The 22,789-nt window shown below is 48.6% G+C and overlaps 1 protein-coding gene across 1 annotated transcript in view; it reads right to left on the bottom strand.

Annotated features, from left to right (window-relative positions):
- Window positions 1-3,385: 3,385 nt before the first annotated feature.
- gli1 (GLI family zinc finger 1) overlaps window positions 3,386-22,789 on the bottom strand; it is a 51,174-nt gene continuing 31,770 nt past the window's right edge. The window contains exons 2-13 of the mRNA XM_030375357.1: window positions 16,013-16,126; window positions 13,628-13,875; window positions 12,877-12,975; window positions 12,343-12,541; window positions 11,720-11,888; window positions 11,250-11,357; window positions 10,937-11,077; window positions 10,508-10,657; window positions 9,321-9,485; window positions 8,840-9,082; window positions 8,418-8,724; window positions 3,386-7,970 (exon numbers count right to left, since the gene is read on the bottom strand). Of these exons, the coding sequence (XP_030231217.1) occupies window positions 5,422-7,970; window positions 8,418-8,724; window positions 8,840-9,082; window positions 9,321-9,485; window positions 10,508-10,657; window positions 10,937-11,077; window positions 11,250-11,357; window positions 11,720-11,888; window positions 12,343-12,541; window positions 12,877-12,975; window positions 13,628-13,875; window positions 16,013-16,083 (4,449 nt within the window). The 5' untranslated portion in view covers window positions 16,084-16,126 and the 3' untranslated portion in view covers window positions 3,386-5,421. The remainder of the gene's footprint in view (window positions 7,971-8,417; window positions 8,725-8,839; window positions 9,083-9,320; window positions 9,486-10,507; window positions 10,658-10,936; window positions 11,078-11,249; window positions 11,358-11,719; window positions 11,889-12,342; window positions 12,542-12,876; window positions 12,976-13,627; window positions 13,876-16,012; window positions 16,127-22,789) is intronic.

Here is a 22,789-nt window from a genome sequence, read left to right as displayed (position 1 = left end):
ATTAAGCAGGAGTTAATTATATGCCAAGGTGAGTGACAAAAGAAGAAGACCCGCCCCCTTGTCTTGAATGACAGGGCCACTGAGAATAAAGTCATTATGCTGCTTACTTTTAGCATCTGAAAACCTCTGTTCTTATTGGGCCATTTGAATTTCTATCTCTATGTAGCGCCAGAGGTGAAGGCACATTACGAGCTAGTATCTTTAAAGAAGTGTCATATTATTTTTCATCACCAACATTGATGCACAGAATTGCACAGAGGTCTTTTTTTTTGTCTGTGTTTAAAAGTAGAATGAGGTTCCTTTGAAGGTGCTTTCCAGAGCGCCAGTGGCTCTTTAAGCCTTTCATAGTGATGCATATTAATTAGCATTAACATATTAATGTTTAAAGGGATGCACCAAGATATCTCTTACTTTTTACTTTGTCTTACCCACAGCGTTTAATTACAGATTCATCATTGTGCGTCCAGAAGGGGAGTTTCCTGGGTTTGTATCTGTTTTCTGTTAGCTGCTTCCATTGACTGGAAGCGGCCACGTTAAAGGAGCCTAGGAGCTACTTTAAATTACTTTCTATCGATTTCCTAGGACTTTGAGAACGGTCACTTATTCAAAATGCGGGCCAGTAACAACATAAAAAGCTAGCAGTTTTTCTACTAACACAGAGATAATTCTGCCCTATTTTCAGCGCTGTGATCAGGCTACCTGTGCTGCGCTGTTCACTGGCCGCCCTCTGAGCAGACTGCCCAGCCAGAAGCAGCTGATAAGATAATTGTGCCAGCGTCAGATCACAGGTAGCTTAATAAGTAATCACAGGGAAGTACCCTTCTGGACACACAAAGATGATTAAAAAAAATTGAGAGTCTGATTCTGAAAGACCAGCAAATGCCCATCTACAGATATCTTGGCGTTTCCCTTTAACTTTTTGATATTTTCTCAACTCCTTAATCAATGGTTGTATTCACACACCTAATTTGTCAAATCCTCTGAGAAATGCCTTGAAATGCAAGAATGTCGCATTCACAGGGTTTGTGTATGCAAGCATCAGCCAAGTCGTTTATTTTGAACAGTCGACATTTTGGGGGATGTCAACTCATCCAACTCAGCTCTGTACTGGTGTCGTGTCAGTGACCGTGTAATTTTTATCCGCTGAACAAACATACACTCTTCCATGTTACTCCTTCTTGCCCGGAAATTATCCACAGCCGTGAAAGCATCTGTGGGCTTAGTAACAGTCTTCCAATACAGTCACATTTAATAAACCGTTTATTTGGGATTATAATTATATTCATAAACAATGTTGCCTGAGCGTCCCAAACCATATCCTCCCCCCACCCCCGGGCCAAACCAAATTCAGTGCTCTAAATATTAAGAAGGGGAATTCCTCTCCTTTATATCACCCCCCTGCATACACACCCTAATCAGACTTCACACGGGGCCTCTCCCTGGACCGTATGAGTCAACCACCATGTTTCTGCCAGGCCCTGAGTGGCCGGCTGGCCCTTAATATGCTGATGCTGTCATGCCACGCCGCGCCACAACGCCAACGCCAGCAGAGGCCCCAAAGTGCACCATGGGTAGAGATGAAATACTAAATGAGTATAAAATAGAAGGTTCTGTTGTGTTTTTAACCTGTTTTGATATTGCGTTACACTACTTTATACTTTAGAACGCAACTTTACGAAGAAAGTGACAAGGTACATTTGTTATTGGTAAAGAAACTCACGGCCTCTCATTATGATCTGCAACAATGTGTCCTACTGTGGTGATGAGACTGCTCAGATGTGGAGTCTTTAAAGGCTGAACAAAGCTTTTTCTTTTTCGTATGCTTTATGTTACAATGAGTAAACACACATTCACACACACACAAACACAAACACAGTCCCTCCATTGTGCATGTAATGAACTCATATTTAAGAAGCTGGAGGTTGTTTGTGTCTTCCCATGAGACAGAGAAGCCGGGGTGCCAGTCACCACTGACCACAGAGGGGCTGTCCAGGGACTGAAGTCACTTACAGCAGCCACACAACAGCCATACTGCTTGTATGCTTTTATAGCGTGCAACTGGGGCTCCCAACGGGCTACAGTGTTGACCTGAAAATAATTGAGAGTTGGCTGTATTAAAGACCCAACATTCAGATCGGCTTAAATCATTAGTTTCTCAGAAAAACATGTGGAAAAATGTATCAGTTTCATGCAGCTAATTAGTGACAATGTGTTCTATTTTAATTGTTAGAAATATTTAACATTTTCTACACAACATAATTTGTATGGAGGTTTGTTTATATATCAAAGGTTTGGGTTGATAGGTTTGAGAATGTCTATATGGATTAATTTAAACAGTAAGGCCTACCAGTGGACTTTGAGTAAATGGGGAATCTTTCAATGTGTTGTTTCCAGGCTATACTGCCCTCTAGTTGGGGAATAAAAACAGTGGGAATACTTTCACTGAACACAGCAGAGGTGTTCAAATATAACTGTCATCACAGCTGTGACACTCAAAGTTCTTTCAAATGATCAAATATAACAGCTAGCCTAAAGTTAGCAAAACATGACTGTGGGGTACGTGTGGATGATGGCTGGTTTAAGCAGCTTCACCTGGCCAGAGTCAGACTGATTGGACTCTGGGGCTGGGTGAGGCTGCACACCTGTTGCACGTTGAGCAATCAATGTGCAACGCTTAAGCCAGCCATCACCACCACCCACAATCAGGGAGACCGCCCAAGGCAACGGTCTGCGTCTAACAGCCCCTGGGACCAGCACGCAGCCACACCTCGGCCAGACAGCACAGCTGCCGACAAAGAAGGAAAATGGAGATAGGGCTGTGAAAAGTTCTGCTTCCGGCCCTCCGAAGAGCTGCCACTGCTGTCCAGCTGAAACGGACCCAAGCCCTTCCATTCAGCCCTGCCACGGATGGCCACTGCCACCTCTGCCGGTCAAGGCAGCAGCTCAGGACTCCGGTCTCCAGGATGGAGGGGGAGGGGTGGTTTGGCAGGCAACCCTGGGGAGGTGTGGGGACAATGGGGGTAGGGCATTTATGGGATGGCCATCCAGGAAAGAGTCTGTTGGGCATGGGTGTTTGGCGTGGGTGATGGTGCTGACTGGTTTAAGCAGCCAAACCTGGCCTGAGTCAGCCTGATTGGACTCTTAGGCTGGGAGGCTGCACACCTGTTGCACCTTGAGCAACCAATCAACGTGCTCAGGTTAAATGTGTAGCCATCAACACACGCACACTCACCTCCATGGCAACATATCCTTCTATCAGTCTACCATCTTTTAACATAAATGTTTTGTCCATGTCCCATGACACAATATAGGGACTTTCAAATGACGCAGATCTAATGTCACATGAAGCAATTATTGAGAAAAAAACATCCAGAGTACCCTCATCACAAGCTGAACATATTTATTCATAGACTGGTAAAATAAAGTACATTTCTATAAAAATGTAGAAAATTGTACACAAAATATAACACTTGTTTTTTTTGTGTAATATAGTTACGCTACTATTATAACTCTTTATTGCTTAACATGTTATTCTTTTGCCCGCAAAAAAGTCTGATTGGGGGATGGCAGGTATCAAAAACACACACAGAAAATAGGCAACGTCTATGAAGTTCATTAAGAAAAAAAAGGTACTTTTATACAAATATGTGATACATTCTAAAATAAAAACCAGCACTAACTATTAATGTCCATGCCCTTATTGCTGATGTTAGTGTTTTGTTAACATTCGACTAGCCCTGCACCTTTTTCTGAGAAAAAAACAAAAACTGTTGGTTTGAATTGTCTTTGGTAAATTGTGTTTTCTTGCAAACACAAGATCTTTAAACCAAATGTTAATCCTTATTAATACTTCGTAAATTGTCAAACATCACTTCCATGCAGCCACTGGTTGTTCCAGGCCGTCTTAAATCACTTAAAAAACAGTACCATAGTATGTTTTTATCGTAACTAAAAGTGAGTTTTTCATGAATCATCAATGAATAGATATTTATATATATTTTTACACAGTGCTGTAGTCAGTGCAATACCACAGTAATCCGTCCAGCCATCATCATGAATGCCTATCAAAATATTTATGAGTGCAACAGTAATGCACCTCTTGTGCCCCAGAATGTGATAACTATATGGGTGTTGGACCCCTAACACATCTACAACAGCAGAATGTGGTCATTATTTCAAATTTAAGTCCCAAGGCAAAGTCAATGTGGATTGAATGGCCTGAAACCATCGGAGGAGTATGGTGCACACATTTGAGGTTTGTTCTTGTTGTGGCTGTCCACAACACACAAAGCATAGATAGAGATGGGCCAAAACTGCATTTCTGTTTAAAAAAACAACACATCACTTATAAAATCATAAACAGCTGCTTTAGGAATATTTACAGTACAACACAATAATGAAACCTCCTGTGATATTGTAGCTGTGTTCAATGTCTATGTGCATGTTTGTATGTGCATGTGTCTCTACATACGGGTGTCAAGTTTCATACGTGCGCGTGCACAACGTTTAAATACTGATATTACGCAAGACTTGTTCCCTGTCAATGGAAAATCAATAGCAAAATAGATGAATAACTGAAAGCACAGGAGAATTGCTAGCCTCTTGCAACCAAAGGGTTATTATTTCTTCTCATTTCAATCTGTTCTTTTAAACAGCCTGCTCTGTTGACCTGCATCTTGTGAGAGAGTACAGCAAATTGTCTACATTGTCACATTCAAAGCATATATGAAATCATATAAAACATATTTACATATACACATTTTTCTCTACTTTTAGCCACACTCCTTTGCAGCTGGAATTCCGGTTTGGCAAATGTACATTAATCAACTTTATATCAGGCATGTGGTTTCCTATCTTACGAAAGGCAAAGAGGTGTACCAAGGTAATGAAAAAACCCAACATAGAGGAAAGGACAACTAGGCACATTTGGTTTAACGTTTTGGGCAAAGTTTCTTATTTCAGACGAAACATTTCGAAAAGTCAGGCTCACCACAAGACCCGGGCTCCTTGCAACATATTATTGCTATTTTCATGTGGAGGTCATCATTTCAAACTCATTGGGTTTTACCTCCTGACCGATCGCAACAATAAACCACAGGTCTGAGCTGGATTAGACCCATGGTCCAGATAAGAAGACCTTTGGGAGTAGAGCAGCCCAGAAATATCTGGAAATACTTCCTGTAAAAATATCTCTCCCTCATACATTCTCCAAATACCTATAGCCCAGCCTCTCACTCTTCATAAGCAGCGCAATGTAAAACATTATAGTCGCAGACTTCAGGCTCTGGATTTGACGGCCCTTTTCGTAAGACACGCCGAGACAGCAACCAAACAATCCCTTTGTCCATTGGATCCGTCTGTTTCCGATTACTGGCCAAGGCATCTGTGTGAATTAAGTCTATGGACTTCCCCTCCTCCGTCCTAAGACAGCGTGTTTAAGTATTTGTTCTCGCCGGCGAGCGATGTCAGCATGGACGTCATGTCGCCCACGGCCATGTTGGACAGTCCTGAGCCCGGGGCCAGAGTCACAGAGGTCTGCGGGGTGGTGAGGCGCGACGAGGCCTGGGACGAAGAGCCGGGAAGGCCCTCGAGAGCGTGGAGCGAACCAAAGGACTCTGCGTCGTCGATGATGGAGGCGAAGTCTATGTGGGCGTTGTCCAGGTCCAGGTTCTCCAAGGCGTTGGAGATGGGGCCCGACTCGGTGTACGGGGCCAGGGCGGCCGATCGGCTGCTCAACATGTTGTGCTGTTGGTTCATAAAAATCCCGCTCTGGGGGTCCATGTGCTTCTCCAGGTCCATGTGGACGTCCCCCCCCGAGTAGTAAATGTTGTTGTTGTTGTTCGAAGGCGAGAACATCTCACTCTGTGGCTGGAGTGGGTGCTGGACGGGCGGCAGTCGGACGGTGCGTCGGGGGCTCGAGGTGGAGTGGACGGGGCTGAGCTGAGGGGGGCTACCCATGTAGCTTTCGGCAGCCGACTGCAGAGTCAGGCTGTTCTGGCGGCTGAGGGGCTTGCGTCCCTGCGGGGGTCGCGGGACCACCATCTCCTGGCCGTAGCACGAGCCCTGCAGCCCCGCCAGCTGCTGCTCTTTAGGCTGCACCGAGCCGGGACCCCTGCCGTGGGCCGGGGGGCTCATCAGGAGGTTCTGGTTGGGGTAAGAAGGATAGGGCTGATTGGAGTACAGGTTCTGGTTCTGTTGGGGACTGTGCTGCAGCACTGCCGTCGGACCCCCCATGTCCATGGTGTCCGAAAGGGGCGGGGCTTTGACTCCGACCTGCTGCTGCTCCTCCCACATCAGCGCCTGCTGGGATTGGACGTAGTTCCTGACCATCATCTCCTTCACCTGCATCATGGGCGTCTGAGACCTGCGTCCGTCGGGCAACACCACGGCGCCGCCGCAGCCCACGTTCAGGCCTCCTCCGCTGGGGAAAGGGGTCTGCCCGGCCTGCCCTTGTGGATCCCCCTGGTTGTTGAAGTCACAGCTGGGGTTGTTGGGGGTCCTCATCATGACCTGGCCCGCCTGTGTAGGGTAGCCCTGCGCCTGCTGGGCGAGGGAGCGCTGCTGCTGCTGCAGCTTAGCGTTGCGACAGGCGTCTCCGATGCCCATCCCCGGGTGGAACTGCTGCTCGGGCTTGATGACCAGCTTGTGGGTCCCATCCGGGCTGCTGTACAGGGCCTGCTGCTGGGTCTGCATGCTGGCGTCGGCGTACTGCATCCTCCCCTGGTTCTGGAGGACGTGAGAGGGGACGGGCATCTGGTTGTGGTTCTCCCCCCAGGGGCCCGTCATGGCCCTGGCCTCACCACCCTGGCTCAAGCCGGGGTAATGGGGCCCCGACGGACTCAACTGGCAGGTGCTCATGCTGTACTCAGCCTGCTGCAGGAGATTATTAGACACGCCTTCTGGATGGATAGGTCCCGCCTGACCCATGTGGACCCCGCTGCCTCTGGGGCCCACGTCGCCCTGCGGGCTCTGATAGTGCCCTTGCATGTAGCCTGGGTCGGGGCAACCCAGGGCATCATGGCTGGGGGATAGCTGGTTGGCTGCTCCACACCCACCACCCAAAGCATGGCGTTGCTGCTGCTGCTGCTGCGATGGGTATCCCATGAAGCCCCTGTCTCCGGGGGCCATCATCATGGAGTGGCTCCTGGAGTCCGCCGAGCTGTGGCCGGGCTCCATGGCCATGGTCTCCATCATGACGTTCTCCGTGATGCTGGGCGGCCGCGGCGAGTACATGTGGCGCGCCACGTTGGCGTCGGAGCCGCAGTGCTGCAGCGCGTTCCGGCGGCCCATCATGGCCACGTTGTTGAGGCTGCTGAAGCGCTGGGCCTTGGACAGGGTCTGGGGGTCGCCCGCCGAGCGCACGGGGTCGCTGGCCCGGCGGAGGGCGTTGCCGGGGGCCTGGTGCGGGTAGATGACCCCCGTGCCGTACTCGGTGTTGGCGCTGTGCCGGCGCGGGCCGCCCTGGAGGAAGGGGGGCAGAGGCTGGTAGTCGGACAGGTAGCCGCCGCGCCGCACCGGGGCGCCGGGGGGCTCCATGTTGGGTAAGGGCGTCGGGGGCGGGCCGCCGGTGGCCGCGGCGTATTTGGCCTTGAGGCTGTACTGCTGGGCGGGGGTGAGGGTGGGCAGGCCGGGCAGACCCCCTGGACAGGAGACCCCCCTGCGACTCATCTCCGGGGAGAGCGGGTCGCCCCCCGCCTGCTCCGACCCCACCAGGTGACAGCCGGCGCCTCCGGCTCCCCCCAGCTGGGACACCTCGCTGGACCGGCGGCTGGACAGGTAGGGGGACACCATGGAGGAGCGGCGGCTCACTGTGTAGGCGGAGCTCAGGCTGCTGGTGCCGCTCCCTCGCCTGTCGTTGGCCGAGCAGTTCATGGCGCCGCCCCCTGCCATGTCGTGATTGGACAGCTCCATGACGCGGCGGTTTGAGAGGAGCGGAGACGGTGCGCACATCCCGATCATTTCCCCTGAACCTAGAAGAAGGAGGAGACGTATCGGTGAGCACTGAGGCAACGGCCAAACATCTCCAACCGATAGGATTGGTTCTAGGGCTGAACGATTTGGGGAAATAATCGAGTTGCGATTATTTCAACCAATATTGCGATTGCGATTTAGTGTGCGATTTTTCTTTTTAAAGTTCCTTATGTTCTGTATTATTCACTAAACAAGCAAGCAGTCAACATATAAACTGCTCTTTCCTTTAGGTCAGGCCTATACGTTGAGATGAATTGATACATGAATTGATATTATAACATCTTTATGAAACTATTAAATTAAAATAAAAAATAAAAATGTAAAATATATACAAATCTTACTGATCTCCAGTCAGTAACAGTAACAAATCCTTAAAAAAATCCTTAAAAAAGTAATAAATCATTCAGCCCTAATTGGTCCCACAACAACACAGTAAGCAGTCTCACCAGGCAGAGCGGGCAGCTTGCTGCCGGCACAGCGGCCTGGAGGAGTAGGTCGGCGTATCTGCTTCAGCTTGTCGATCTTTAGGTTCTCAAGCCTCTTCAGAGCCTGGGCTGACATCCCGATGGTGCACGCTGCGTTCCCCGCCTCCCCTCCTCCTCCCGCCAGCCCGTCCTCCAGGGCAGTGAGGTCCTCGAGGCTCCCCGCCGCGTTCAGGTTCATCTCCACCCCGCTGTCGTTGTTGTTGGCGCTCCCCAGTGGCGAGCGCTCGCTACTGCAGGACGACTGACCGCCAGGGCTGGGCTGGGATTTCTGAGAAGAGATGATATGCCATTTGAATTGCAGAATGTTTTTCATTATCCTAAAATAACTCAACTAAATATGTATGTACAAACAACAAATAATTGAAGGATGCTGAATTGCTTACCAAAGAAGATTCGGGCGCTAATAGTTTACAATCTTCCCGGCGCGTCTCCTCCTTCTCCAGCAGCAGTTCAGAGTTGGGGCCACCAGGGGTCAGCGCTGAGCCAGGTGCTCGTGGCCCGGTGTCTCCTCGGTGCTTCTTGGTGATGTGGGCTTCAGGGCCGTGGACCGTCTTCACGTGTTTCCGTAGAGAGCTGGGGTCTGTGTATCGTTTGGTGCAGCCCGGGATCTTACACACGTACGGTTTCTACAGGATAAATGTTTGGTTGGTATCAGTTTGGTTGATGCAAAAGGTGAAAACACCCAAAAATGTCAAATATGAGTCAATATGAGTGGTCAATGTTTTCATTCGGATCGTCTATTTAGGAAGAAAAGTGATATTGTTTATCCTTTTAGCACAGAGGGATTATTAATATTTTCTGTGATCAACATGTAGTAGGGTACAATCCCCGATGTTGTTCACATGGACGTCCTGATGACTGTACCTCGTTGGAGTGCGTGCGGTTCTGGTGCTTGGCCCGGTCCGAGGCGTTGGAGAAGGCCTTGTTGCAGCCCTCGTGTTCACACACATAGGGTTTCTCCCCCGTGTGGGACCGCAGGTGGGTCTTCAGGTTCTCCAGACGGGAGTAGGCCTTGTTACATCCCTCGAACTAACACACACACACACACACACACACACACACACACACACACACACACACACACACACACACACACACACACACACACACACACACACACACACACACACACACACACACACACACACACACACATTCAAGAGGAAGATAAATATTAATCACATATTGAATTTGAATACAAAGCATTTATTATTATTAAGTAGGAAAAAGCACAGTTTAGAATACATTTAAAAATCCTTCAGAAATAAACATTAGAGTATCAGACAATTATGCTGTTACTTTAAGTGCACATTGAATCTTAAATTCAGACATTATCATATTCTTCACATGACAGGAAGGGGAACAAATTAGAAACAAAGAGGGACTATAGTAGCACTCTTTGACTTTAAAACACACACACACACTGATAGTATCAGCACCAAAACCAGGCCTTGTTTATAGGTCACAAGGAGCTGACACATGGAAGCTGGCCTACTTTAGCCTCTTCTACATGTCTCCCTATAGTCATTATCAATACATCAGATATAAAAGATGAACACATGCAGCCTGTTGAGGAACCATCTTCATTAAAAAGTGCTGTTGACAGAAAATGCTGTTGGCAGACCGGTTCATAATTCTCTTCATTGGTCTGCGTGAAATAGAGACAAAACATCTGAAGTAGGGCAGAGCAGATGTCAAGTTGTTGTTTATTTTAAAACATGATGGAATAGTTGCAGGAAAAAATGTTAGAAAGAGGGAGAGAGAGAGAGGGAAAGCAGAATTATTTGAGGAATGTCAAGCAAGATTAAGAGGAGGATGATTCAACTACTACACCAGACACCCGCACAGTAGAGGGCCTAAGCACACACACACACAAACACACACACATACACACACACACACACACACACACACACACACACACACACACACACACACACACACACACACACACACACACACACACACACACACACACACACACACACACACACACACACACGCACACATTCTAGTAAGAGAGAGAGAGGCAGTGATAGAGAGACACTCACTGTGCACTTGTGTGGCTTCTCCCCGGTGTGACGGCGCATGTGGACCACCAGCATGTACTGGGCCTTGAAGGGCCTCTGCTCCCGCGAGCACTCCTGCCAGTGGCACACAAACTCCTTCTTCTCCCCGTGGATGTGCTCGTTGTTTATGTGCTGTGGATCACACACACATACACACACACACACACACACATTTATTGATCAGAGTCAATCGTAGCTTCAAATGAAATGATGAGTCTGATTTAACTGCCTGCTTTCTCAATCCAAATTTCTCTCTCTCATCTCATCAGTCAGTTAGTCTATCTAAATGTAATGAGAAATCAGTGGTGTGGTGCAGTATGGTATGTTATGGTGTGCTATAGTGTGGTGCGATATAGTGTGGTTTGGTATGGTGTGGTAGGGTGTGGTATGGCGTGTTTTTTTCTATCTTACGTGGACTAGCTGGTCCTGCGTGTCAAACTCCTTGTTGCAGCTCTCCCAGTGACAGTTGGTCTCATAGATGGCCTCTGGCTCTTGCTTGCCGTCGTCCTTGTCCAGATCATCTCGGCCATCCAGGAGACCCATTAGGGGGTCCTGCACACATACAGACAGACACATATCGCAGCATGACCATGAGACGCACACACATATCACACACACTTTAGTGGAAACAGAACTGAGGTGGCATGGAAATAACAGTACAAGTACGTACTTAAGAGTAAAATCAATGGAAAATCCGGTGTATTTTCCAACTGCTCTGCTGTACCTGTGTGCCAGTGGAGGACGGACTGGCCATGTCTCCTTCTGATCTCTCCTCCAGGCTCTTCACGTTGATGCAATCCATCACACTGCTAAGCCCAGGCTCTGTCTTCAGCTGCAGGGGCAGCAGAAACACAAACCACTGAGTTAGCAGCCCTCCAATCAGCAGTTCCCTTTTGCATTGTGGTAAGAAGATTTTATTTCTGTTGGTTGTTGTTTCCTTGTTTGTGTCCCACATCGGTTAAATGCATCTGTAGATCTCTTCCTATCCCTGTAATAGTAACTTGCAAGTTTAATCGTCCTTTCTGTCTACATTTCTATAGTGACCTGGTTGTATGTTCATTGAGGTGTGTGTGTGTGTGTGTGTGTGTGTGTGTGTGTGTGTGTGTGTGTGTGTGTGTGTGTGTGTGTGTGTGTGTGTGTGTGTGTGTGTGTGTGTGTGTGTGTGTGTGTGTGTGTGCGTGCGGGCGGCCTTACATGTCCGTGCTTGGGCTGGGCGTGGAGCCGGGGGTTGTGGGGGGGCAGGCGGGGAGCGTGGCAGGGCCCTGGGGTGTGCCCCCCCATGGGGGTTCTGGCTCCTCCTCCATACATGGAGCCCTGCACTCTGGACTGGTAGCTCATGGAGCCAGAGTAACCCAGGGACGGGCTGGGGGAGGGGTGAGAGAGGTTGGATGGACATGTTAGAGATGGAGAGAGAGAGAGAGAGAGAGAGAGAGAGAGAGAGAGAGAGAGAGAGAGAGAGAGAGAGAGAGCGAGAGAGAGAGAGAGAGAGAGAGAGAGAGAGAGAGAGAGAGAGAGAGAGAGAGAGAGAGAGAGAGAGAGGTTAGATAGCGGTTAGCCAGAATGTTTGACAGTCGGACAGCTTTCTGTCCAAAGCTGTTAGTAACAATTTATATTATTTATATTTATGCCGTTAATTTATTTGCATTTTTTAACCCATTTATTTACACCTTACTCTATGTCTTAAAAACTTTGTGCATTGAAGTCGAGATTTATACCAGGCTTCACCAGATCACATTTCAGCTAAAATATCAAGTCATAGGGTTGGGGGTGGGGGGGGGTTTCCTTCAAAAACGAGCGAGCAGAGTGCAGCGACTGACCTCATGCCCCCCACTGACAGGTGGCCATAGGAGCTGGCCCCGCTGGGGTTGCAGCGGGCGTTGACGAAGGCCACCAGGGAGTTGGGCGAGGTGCGGATCACCGTCTGCAGGTCCACGCTGGCGTCCGACAGAGGGGAGATGGACAGCGCCCGCTTCTTGCTCAGCTTCAGGATGGAGCGCGGCGTGGAGAACCGGGAGCCTGCAGGGGGGCCCGGGGGGGAACAACAACGAGACAGTGGGGCGTTGAGAGGTGTTGATTTATCAGTGTTTATTGTAGGTGTCAATGGGTTGTCAGATAATCACGCCGCACTAGTTACGTTTTCTTACCGTGACACATATGTGACACACATGTTTTGAGAAACGACAGCGTTTTTTCAGATTATGCTGCCTGTGTGAAAGAGTTCTAGAATGAAAAATATCAAGACGAAGCTGGAACTAAGGTCGCGTCGGTTCACAGTTGCTGGACATCCAGCAGTGAAGGTCTGCTAAGTCACCGGGCAACACGTTTACACAGGCGGAGGCTTGGTGCCTTACCGTCCCCCGTGCCAATCTGATCAGAGGACGGCTGGCCATGGGAAAAGCCATGGTGAGAGGACATCATGTTCTGGCTACAGTAGGGGGAGCTGCTGCCACCTGTTGAACACCAAGGACAGCCATAAGAGCACAGCCGGCCAAACAATGAGGCAAATCGAGACAGAGAGACAGACGGACAAACAGAAAAATACATACAAACATACAGACACACAGACAGGCAGACAGCTGGCCTGTTTTAAAACTCACCACTTAGTTCACACATACTGTATAAACCAACTGTGCACTGATTCATACTTATGACCATTATACTTGGAAGCAGCATGTGGTGTATTGAGTCTAATCAACGATGCACCACAGTGCTGACTGTGATCGTTGATGATGATCTGTGATTGATTGATGAAGACATAGTTCTGTTGGTACTCACAGACACAATATATACATAAACATATATATCGATTATGAGGGCTACACTAGCTCAGGTGTTAGAGTGGGTTGACGTGTAACAGGAAGGTTGCTAGTTTGATCTCCGGCTCCTCCTAGCTGATTGTTGTGCAAAAAAGAGAATGTACCGGAGCTTTTCCTACTCTTCCCTTTTATGCACAGGAAAGCAATTTCCCCAGTAGGTGTAGGTGCTCGAATAAGCGATCAGCAATGACACTCAAGCTGCACCAATGGTGTGATCCGTACTTGTGGAGGAACATGGCCCTCTGACAGCAGCCAATCAGATCTGCGGTAGGAGACGAACACTCACCCTCATTGGGCATCATGCCCCGGTGGTTCATCATGCTGTGTGGAGGTGGAGGCGGGCCCATCGGAGGCCTCATGTACTGGTTCATGCAGGAGCCGTGGCCCTGCGACCCGGGGCCGGGGCCCGGGGTCATGCCGGGGGGCTGGGTCATAGGGTTGTACATGGCTCGGCAGTCCTGGGAGGGGCCGTTGTGGAGCAGGCCGCGCTGCGACGACACTTCGCTGTATGAAGAACAGCCGGACGGGGCCAGGCTGCAGACCAGACGATGGATATACAGTTTAGAGGACAGAAGGCACGACTCAAGACTCACTTGTTCAGAGTTCACCTGGACTCTGCATGGTCTATAGTACTTTCTGTAGAATCTTATCCTAGCTCGCTTGTTGTATTCAGGGAACGGGTTAACCTACCAATTGTGTAAATTCTTAGCACTTGTTGCCATTAATATCTTGATTGTACTGACAGGGATATATTGTTTCTCTTTCTTCTGACAAATATCCATTTATTGTAAGTCGCTTTGGATAAAAGCATCTGTTAAATGCCCTAAATTTCAATGCATCGTTGTGTTGTTTCATTGTGCTGTCTAAACGGACGGGACGACAGCTAAATAGTTGATTGATTTTAAGGGTAAAAGTTTGAGTAGATGAAAATCCAATAAAAAAGGACTTGGAAAAAAGTGCAGCCGTGTTGCAGAGGAACTTACACAGATTAAATACAAAAATGCAACAGTTGATGTGATATTTCACTCTGACCACTAGATGGCACATCACTCATGAGCTGAGGCACAACTGTTCCTCTGTGTTCTTCTACCAACCCTGAAGAGAGCGAAGCTGCTCTGAAACTTCCCAGGGTTCCTATGAATTTCTATCTGTCCTCTACTCATCACTCCCGACCCTTTTTCTCCTAAACCTGCTTTACTTTCCCTCTCTTTTCTCCCCCTCCTATACCAATTTTCTTTCTCTCTTCTGCGTACCAGGATTCATTCATCTGACCACCTTCTAAGTCTTCTTTTCAGGACTCTAATTCTTTCAACACAACGTGTATTCCACACAGAAGCTTAATCTGTCCACTCTAATCCACTACGCCGGTATACCTCGCCTCCCCTTGTCTACACCTCCCTCCACCGCCCTCGCTTTCTCTCACCCCCTCTCCCTCTCTCTTTCCCCTTCTCCCTCTCTCTGTTGTTTTCTCTCTTTCTCTGTCCCGTGATTCATGTCCACAAATCTGCCCCACCGTCCATTGCTATATCTCTTCCATGTTAGCCCCCTCCCATTCTCTCGTTGCTCGTCTTTCTCTCCTGCCCACCCACCTTTTCCTCTTCCCATCGTGCTCTCTCTCTCTCTCTCTCTCTCTCTCTCTCTCTCTCTCTCTCTCTCTCTCTCTCTCTCTCTCTCTCTCTCTCTCTCTGTCACACACACACACACACACACACACACACTCTCTGTGTCTCTCTATCTGCCTCTCTTTCTCTCACCGGGTAACCTGAGCCTGCGCGGGGCAGTCATGCAGAGCACAGCGGGGCCTGGTCAGCCTGTAATTAGCAGCTGTCAGAGAGAGAGGGAGAGCGAGCGAGGGGCCGAGTCCACCCGCAACCTGGGTGGCATTAGCCCAGGGTGAGGGGGAGGGAGGGAGGGAGGGAGGGAGGGGCAGGGGGGAGGAGTAAAGGGCCTGAGCTGGGGCTATCTATCTCCACAACAATTGCTCTGGGACCTGGGTTCTTTCACCCAGGGGGATATCAGGGCAGGGGGGCGGCGGGTTAAAAAGGTAGCTTAGGTTTGAAAATCCTCCAAAATTGGTGTGTTTATCTCTTGCAAATTGCTACCTTGATTATCGCCCTTTCTGGATTTGTTTTCCTCTCTATATTATAACGTAGGCCTACTTGAATGAATTGGAGTGAAGGAGAGAGGCAGTGGCTGTACCAGTTAGATTACAGATGGAAGGGTTCTAACATTTGAACGCTAAGTCTTGGTGGATTTATCCAATATTATCCAATATTATTCTTTAGTAGCAGTATTTGTACTACTGGTAGCAGTGAGAGTAGCAGTATTATTACTAGTGGTAGCAGTGTGAGTAGCAGTATTTGTACTACTGGCAACAGTGAGAGTAGCAGTATTATTACTGGTGGTAGTAGTGAGAGTAGCAGTATTTGTACTACTGGTAACAGTGAGAGTAGCAGTATTATTACTGGTGGTAGTAGTGAGAGTAGCAGTATTATTACTGGTGGTAGTAGTGAGAGTAGCAGTATTATTACTGGTGGTAGCAGTGAGAGTAGCAGTATTTGTACTACTGGTAGCAGTGAGAGTAGCAGTATTTGTGCTACTGGTAGCAGTGAGAGTAGCAGTATGATTAGCATAGTAGCCGTAGACTAAGCAGCAGACGGGGGTGTCGTACCCTCTCGGGGGCTGGCTGGACGGGGACTCATAGTGATACAGCCCCTGGTGTGGCTGCATGTCCACAGGCATCGGAGCTCCAAGATCCACGACCGGCCGCCTGCTCCCTTAGACCCTGCAGGGAGAGAACCAGATGTATACAAGGTGAGGCTTTTATACCAATGAAACAAAGCCAAATCCAAACATACGTTTCCCACACTCAACTAAATAAAATGGTGAAAAGGGGGAGGTATATTCGTCTTAGGTTTCTGCTCCATTATGCCACACAGAAACATTGTCGTCCAGTGGAAACTAAAGCAAGCCACACCGCACGGCGAAACCCTATTCAAACAAACCAAAAACGGACAGGACCGAAGCCAAGGTGCTCCTTGTGTCTAGGCAATAACGAGGCAGGGACAACAACAACAATTGCGGTCGGGGCTAAAGAAGGGCTGGATGTGACGTGAGCAAGCGGCCCAAACCCGACCAAGATAAATAATCGAAAAACGAAGTCTGTGCTTTTTTCCCCCCACCAAAGGTAATTTAACCCTTGCAGACTTTGTTTCAGAAGACATCGGTGAGGCCTGGAAGTGGTAAAGACAAAGTTATCTATATAATAGAGAGTGACTGGTGAGTGACACAGAGAGAGAAAGTTACAGAGGCGTTTGGGGGGGGTGACGCTAATATGCGCTCTGCATCGAACGGCCCGCAGAGTCCACCCCCCCCCCTAACAGATGGGCGCAGGGAAACTCAATTACAGGTGTGTTGATGGGTTGACTGTGATTGAAAGTCTCCTCTGTCCTCCTCTACCGAGCGCTGATAGGCGGGAACGTTGGGGATAAGAAAGACAACAGTTCTCTATATTAAAGGAATCCCGGGCGTCCAGAAAAACAGAGGAGAAACCGGAGAAGCAAAGCAATGCGCAACCAAATGTGTTTGGTTCAGAGTCCAAGAGAATCCAAACAAGATCAACAAGAGAGTGCGGGTTACCTAGCTTTGTCTTGTGGGGTGGCTTCGACGTGTTCCTAAACAAACGCATAAGGAAGTCCCCTAATTTGCAACGACCACCCATACGCAGACGATCAGACGACAAGGCATCTGAACTGTATTCGGTGAAACGTTTGGATACATGGGACATCTTTTGTCCTCGTGTGTAGTATGGATGTGTGGTTCGTGAAGAAGACATAAGACTGCAAGTTGAAGACAATCCTCTGAAGACAGGGTCAGCATCAATTAACAGAACATATATTAGATACTCACATGCATTTCCATTCACGTGGAAGGTCAGCCAAAACATTTGATAAGAAATGACCAAGCACGTGATGTTTAGGTTAGGCTTATTCTCTACTGCGACAGCCATGGTTACTTCACCAGATACAGAGAGATATCTGTATAGATTTTACATGGTCCGCAAAACAAGCCGCATGACAACGTTAATGTACCCCCACATGCGCCCAAAGCCAAAGGCCCCCTGAAACACAAACGACTTGGCTGGCTGTAATCCCTCTTCTCTAAACAACAATCACCCCAGAGGCCGCTGAAAGCCATCCAAAAAAAACCAAGACACACCTTTGTTTCCTAGAAAGTTGCAATTCAGGCAAAGGCTAGGAACTGAACATAAACATTAGAGACATACTATTACCCCACTGTTTACCGAGTTTGCTTAAAACAGAGTAGTATATTCAGTGAATTCAGAGACATGTCATCCAGGAGCAGGCAGAAGAGGGTTTGGGCATCTCGCTTAAGCATGCCCACAGGTTGGCAGCGTATTGCGGACATCCGGTTGAATATCAAACCCAGTTCCTCTCACAATGGTGCTGGGCCTAGCCACTACGCTCTGCTGCCCTTAAAAAAGCTCACCGAAACATGTCAAAGGAGCAGCGGTTGTATTGGAAGTGGTATTTACCGTGCATCCCTCAGAGGGAGTGTGTGCAGAGGTAATTGAGACAGACTAGCAGTGACTACCTGCTCATTACAGTGCCCCTCTTCCTGGCAGGTACTAATATTCTCGACTGCATGTTCTCACAAGGTTTACACACGTAATGGGAAAACTCAACATCAGGCCAGGTGCTGATCGGGCCGCTTCCGAAAAACACGTTTCTGGAATTCGAAATTCGAAACAAACGCCATTTTGTTGGTCTACATGACACGACTGCTGAGATCCCTATCAACGGCCCCTTGTATATTTGTTTTTGGATGTTAGTGATCTGAATGGTGCCAATAGTCACAAAACGGAATTAACAGGCAACAAATTGTATTAATGCAAGTGGGATGATGTTCTTCTTCTTGTGTTAATCCACACCATTCATAAACAACAAACAGCGACGAATATTAACACACATTCCTCAAAGATGACCTCAGGGCATTACGCGACTGAAGACTATAGCAGCCAGGCCCCCTTTGCACGGCTGACATTTCCCCCGATCCCACGGGCTACGTGTGGAATCAGGGTGGGTGGGGGGGATGCAGGCTCACGTTGCATCTATAACATGTGACAAGTGGTCATGGCTAAACTCGCCCCCCCTAGACAGGGCGCAAGAGGGCAAGGGCTCCTGTTCTTAACACACATGCAACGCATTGTGGTGCTGCTCGGAGAGTGGAACGGCGTTGCCTGGCAGACTGGTAGCCGCAGCACCTATGGGTGTTAAGCGGACGGCAGGCCCCTATTTAAGATCACTGGTCACCAGGAGGGGCTTGGTACTGAGGGGGTGAAAGGGATAGATGCTGAGGGTGGAGGGAGGGAGGGAGGGGGGGGAGGGAGGGAGGGAGGGAGGACGGGCATTGGATGGAAGGAGGGAGACTAAATGGCATGGGGGCGGTCCAAGGTAATTGCGCATATTCAGCACTGCACCCACATGTGTGCATGATAATTAGCAGGAAGTGCTAAATAGAGACTTTGCTGGCCACCTCAGCTGTCCAGAACTAATAAATACCAAGATTGGAGGGGGGTCTCAGGACAGATTACCACACACACAGCCGCGCACGTAAACACGTGCGTGCACTCACACACACACACACACACACACACACACACAAACACACACACACACACACACACACACACACACACACACACACACACACACACACACACACACACACACACACACACACACACACACACACACACACACACACTCTCACGGACGGACGGACACGCACACACACACACGCACACACCTGTCAGTCTCACCGGGGGTTGGTAAAGGAATCCAGTGGCCCACCAAGTACACCAGGAATGTATGTTTGAGTGTTTGTGTTTGGGTGCATGAGTGAGTGAGTGTGTGGGTTTGTGAAACAGCGAGTGTGAATATAGAAGCGCTATGTGGAGAGTGTGTAGCAGGTGTGCGCTGGAGCAAGTGCAGAAGGCTAAGGTGGGGAATCCAATGTGTTTACATTGGGCCGTTTCTTCGAAATGGAAATGTTGCTCCAATTATGCAGGAGGAGGGAAACTGGCAACGCGTGAACTCCCATCTGATGAATAAGGTGTTGTCTCTGGTCTGACGGGACCCAAACCAGCCCGCGCATTTAACGAGTTTAATAACAGTATACATCTTTTACTATTCTGCCCACACAAGGCGTAGTAGTAGACATGAGAATGTACCATTGGTGCTCTTGCCTGTTTTGGGAGTGTGTCTGTGTGTGTAAGTGGGCGTCAATGCTGACACAGGTGTAGTGGTACGGTCTCTGCCTGTATTCCTGCTATTTCAGGACAATATGTTGTGGGAATGACGGCAGGCAGGAGGAGTTCCCGCCGTCGGCAGTGTAATTTTGCGGCTTTGCTGGGTTTGGAGAGCGATGGGGCAGTAGAAGCCCATTAGACAGCCCCAAGTCGTAAATCATAACGGCTAACCAAACACGGCCGGGCACCGGAGCCCAGCGGACGAGGACAGGATGTTCATCCCCTACGCCACACCGCTCACTCCTCCACAATAAATGCCCCCATTTAAGAAAAGATGAGAAACACCACCTTCTGTCCTTAACACCAGACTTAGTGCGAACGAGGTCGACTTGAACAGTGGTGGATCGTCAGGAAACCAAGAACAACCATGAAGTGGAGGGCTTCTCCACAGCATCCCCACTCTGTGACCACTGGTCAACCAAAATATAACATTTATGAAAGAATGAATATCAATGGCAAGTTATTCATTGTTAATTTACTCCCCGTTAACTGCTCTCAGGAAAAAAATGCAAATTAGCCTCTGAATGCGTGATGTGATTATAAATAAGTGATAATAGCATTATACCCCATAGAAAATAGTGAAATGTCAAAACCAATAACCCGGATGTACTATTAGGGTTAAACTCACACAGTCCCACAGATATTAAATATAATATCCCAGCCATATGAATACAGCCTATAGCCTGTTTAGATGAGTCTAAAGTGCCGTCGTTGAATAACATTGGCTCTAGGGAAACACGAGACGGCCCCCTAAAATATTTTCATTAGCCTCTTCTACACTCTGTTTCATTGGAACTGCACACACACACACACGCACACACACGCACACACACACACACACACACACACACACACACACACACACACGCACACGCACACGCACACACACACACACACACACACACACACACACACGCACACACACACACACACACACACACGCCGCACGCACACACACACACACACACACACACACGCGGCACACACACACACACACGCACACACGCGCGCACACACACACACACACACACGCACGCACACACACACAAACACACACACGCACATATACACACACACACACGCCGCACGCACACACACACACACACACGCACGCGCACACACACTCGTTCCTCAGCCTACTACTATTTCTATTAGACCCTCGTTTAAATGACAGCAGAGGGGGTCAAACACCGACTACAGAGCACACTGTGGTCTGGTGGTGGGCTTGTAAATCCTCACCCCTGCATACCTCCTCCCAGCCGTCCAAACCATCCACCCCCACCACCCCCACCACTAGGTCTTCCCAGTTCAATATAGCCAAGCATCCCAGCATTCCTGAAGCCCTGTTTGCAGTGATGGGGGGATTGTGATGGGGATGTTTCACACTGTTTCACACAAGTATGGGTGTGGTTTGAATTTTCACCATTACTGGTTCTATAACAACTTTTATTTGAACCTTCTTTCAAATAATATGCAAACAAGATTGAAGAATGTGAGGTTTTTTTCTCTATACATAACTTTTTAACATAATTTCTGAAACCTTAACCAAATACAATTACTAAATACCAAAGTAACATAATGAGGTAGCAAAATGCACATAGGAAGGCATTGGTTATATGGGTAATGGATGCATTGTAATACTGGGTTTCGTCATCATCCGCTTCAACAACATCGTCATCATCATCACATGACCCCCATCTCATCACACAATCCCAACTTTCATGTCTATGTGTCTTTCCCCGTTATAGATATATGTCGATACATATATATCACTTAAGCAAAGTCTAAATGAACAGCGGCCTGTTTGCCACCACTCAAGCATTGAAGTGAGTGAGGATTTAGTGGTTAGTATTTGATCATTTAGGGGGAGGGGGTGTTTTTCCCATGGTGCTTTGCGGCTCTGAGGAGAAGGATGTATCTTAAACACTTAGCCACAGGTCACTGGCTTCACTGGACAAAGGGGGGTCTGAAAAGGTCCTGCTATTCTGCCTTTCCATTCCCCTCTCCTTGTCTCCTCTAATCCTGGGTGTAACACTACACCCTCTACCCTTTTAAAAGTGCCATTTTATGACAACCATGTCTTCTTAGACCCAGTTCTCCACTAGTCTAGTTTGGCGTCTGTGTGTGTGTGTGTGTGTGTGTGTGTGTGTGTGTGTGTGTGTGTGTGTGTGTGTGTGTGTGTGTGTGTGTGTGTGTGTGTGTGTGTGTGTGTGTGTGTGTGTGTGTGTCAATGAATGTCTGTTTGTGGGAGTCCATATGTGTGAGATATCTTATCTAGCTGTTGATTTAGAGAAGACACACGCATAGCTCACACATGAACTCGTAGAGAAAACCCTACATTAAACTGCAAGACATCTTTGGAGAAAGTCAGATAGTATAAACATCCATCTGAAAGTATTGCATAGCCCCCCCCCCCCCCCCCCCCTCTCTCTCTGTTTCTGTCTCTCTTCTTTCTTTAACTTTTGTTCTTTACTTCACATTCTGCTGCTCTTTTTCTATCTTTATCCATCTCTCCTTTTCCCTCTCCCTCTCCCACTCTCCCTGTTCCTCTCTTAGCTCATTCCTGCTCTGGCGACCTCTCTCTCTCTCTCTCTCCCTCCCCCTCCCTCCCCCTCCCTCCCAGGCCCCTCCCCCTCCTGGCGGAGCTGCAGTCGAGGACGAGGTGGGTGTTCTCGGGCTGTTATGACTTGGGAGACGGTAATGGCAGCCATAATGCAGCCAGCCGTTCCTGATGTGGCTGTGCATGTGGAGGGAGGAGGGAGAGGGTGTGTGCGTGTGTGTGTGTGTGTGTGTGTGTGTGTGTGTGTGTGTGTGTGTGTGGGTGGGTGCGAGGGAAGGTGGGGAGAGGGGGGGGGGGCAATCTGTTGTGTTAGGGCCCGCAGTGGAAGGGGGGAAGGAGAGGCTGAGGAATGGAGGAGAAAGAAACTTAAAAAAAAGAAGAGGTAGAGAAAAGGCGGGGCTCTGGGTCACCGGCCAACCAGCGCTAAGAGGATTCCGGCTCACCCAATCACCCGCAGATTTTCTTGGGGCCCTGTTGTTTTTCCTTTGCTGGTAAACTTTGTTTTTAAATTCTGCCATTGTTTTTGTAACCCCCCCCCCCATCCCCCCAAACCAGCC

Source organism: Gadus morhua, chromosome 13, assembly GCF_902167405.1.
Source record: "Gadus morhua chromosome 13, gadMor3.0, whole genome shotgun sequence".
Taxonomy (NCBI): Eukaryota; Metazoa; Chordata; class Actinopteri; order Gadiformes; family Gadidae; genus Gadus; species Gadus morhua.
This window is presented reverse-complemented; position numbering and strand designations above follow the sequence as displayed.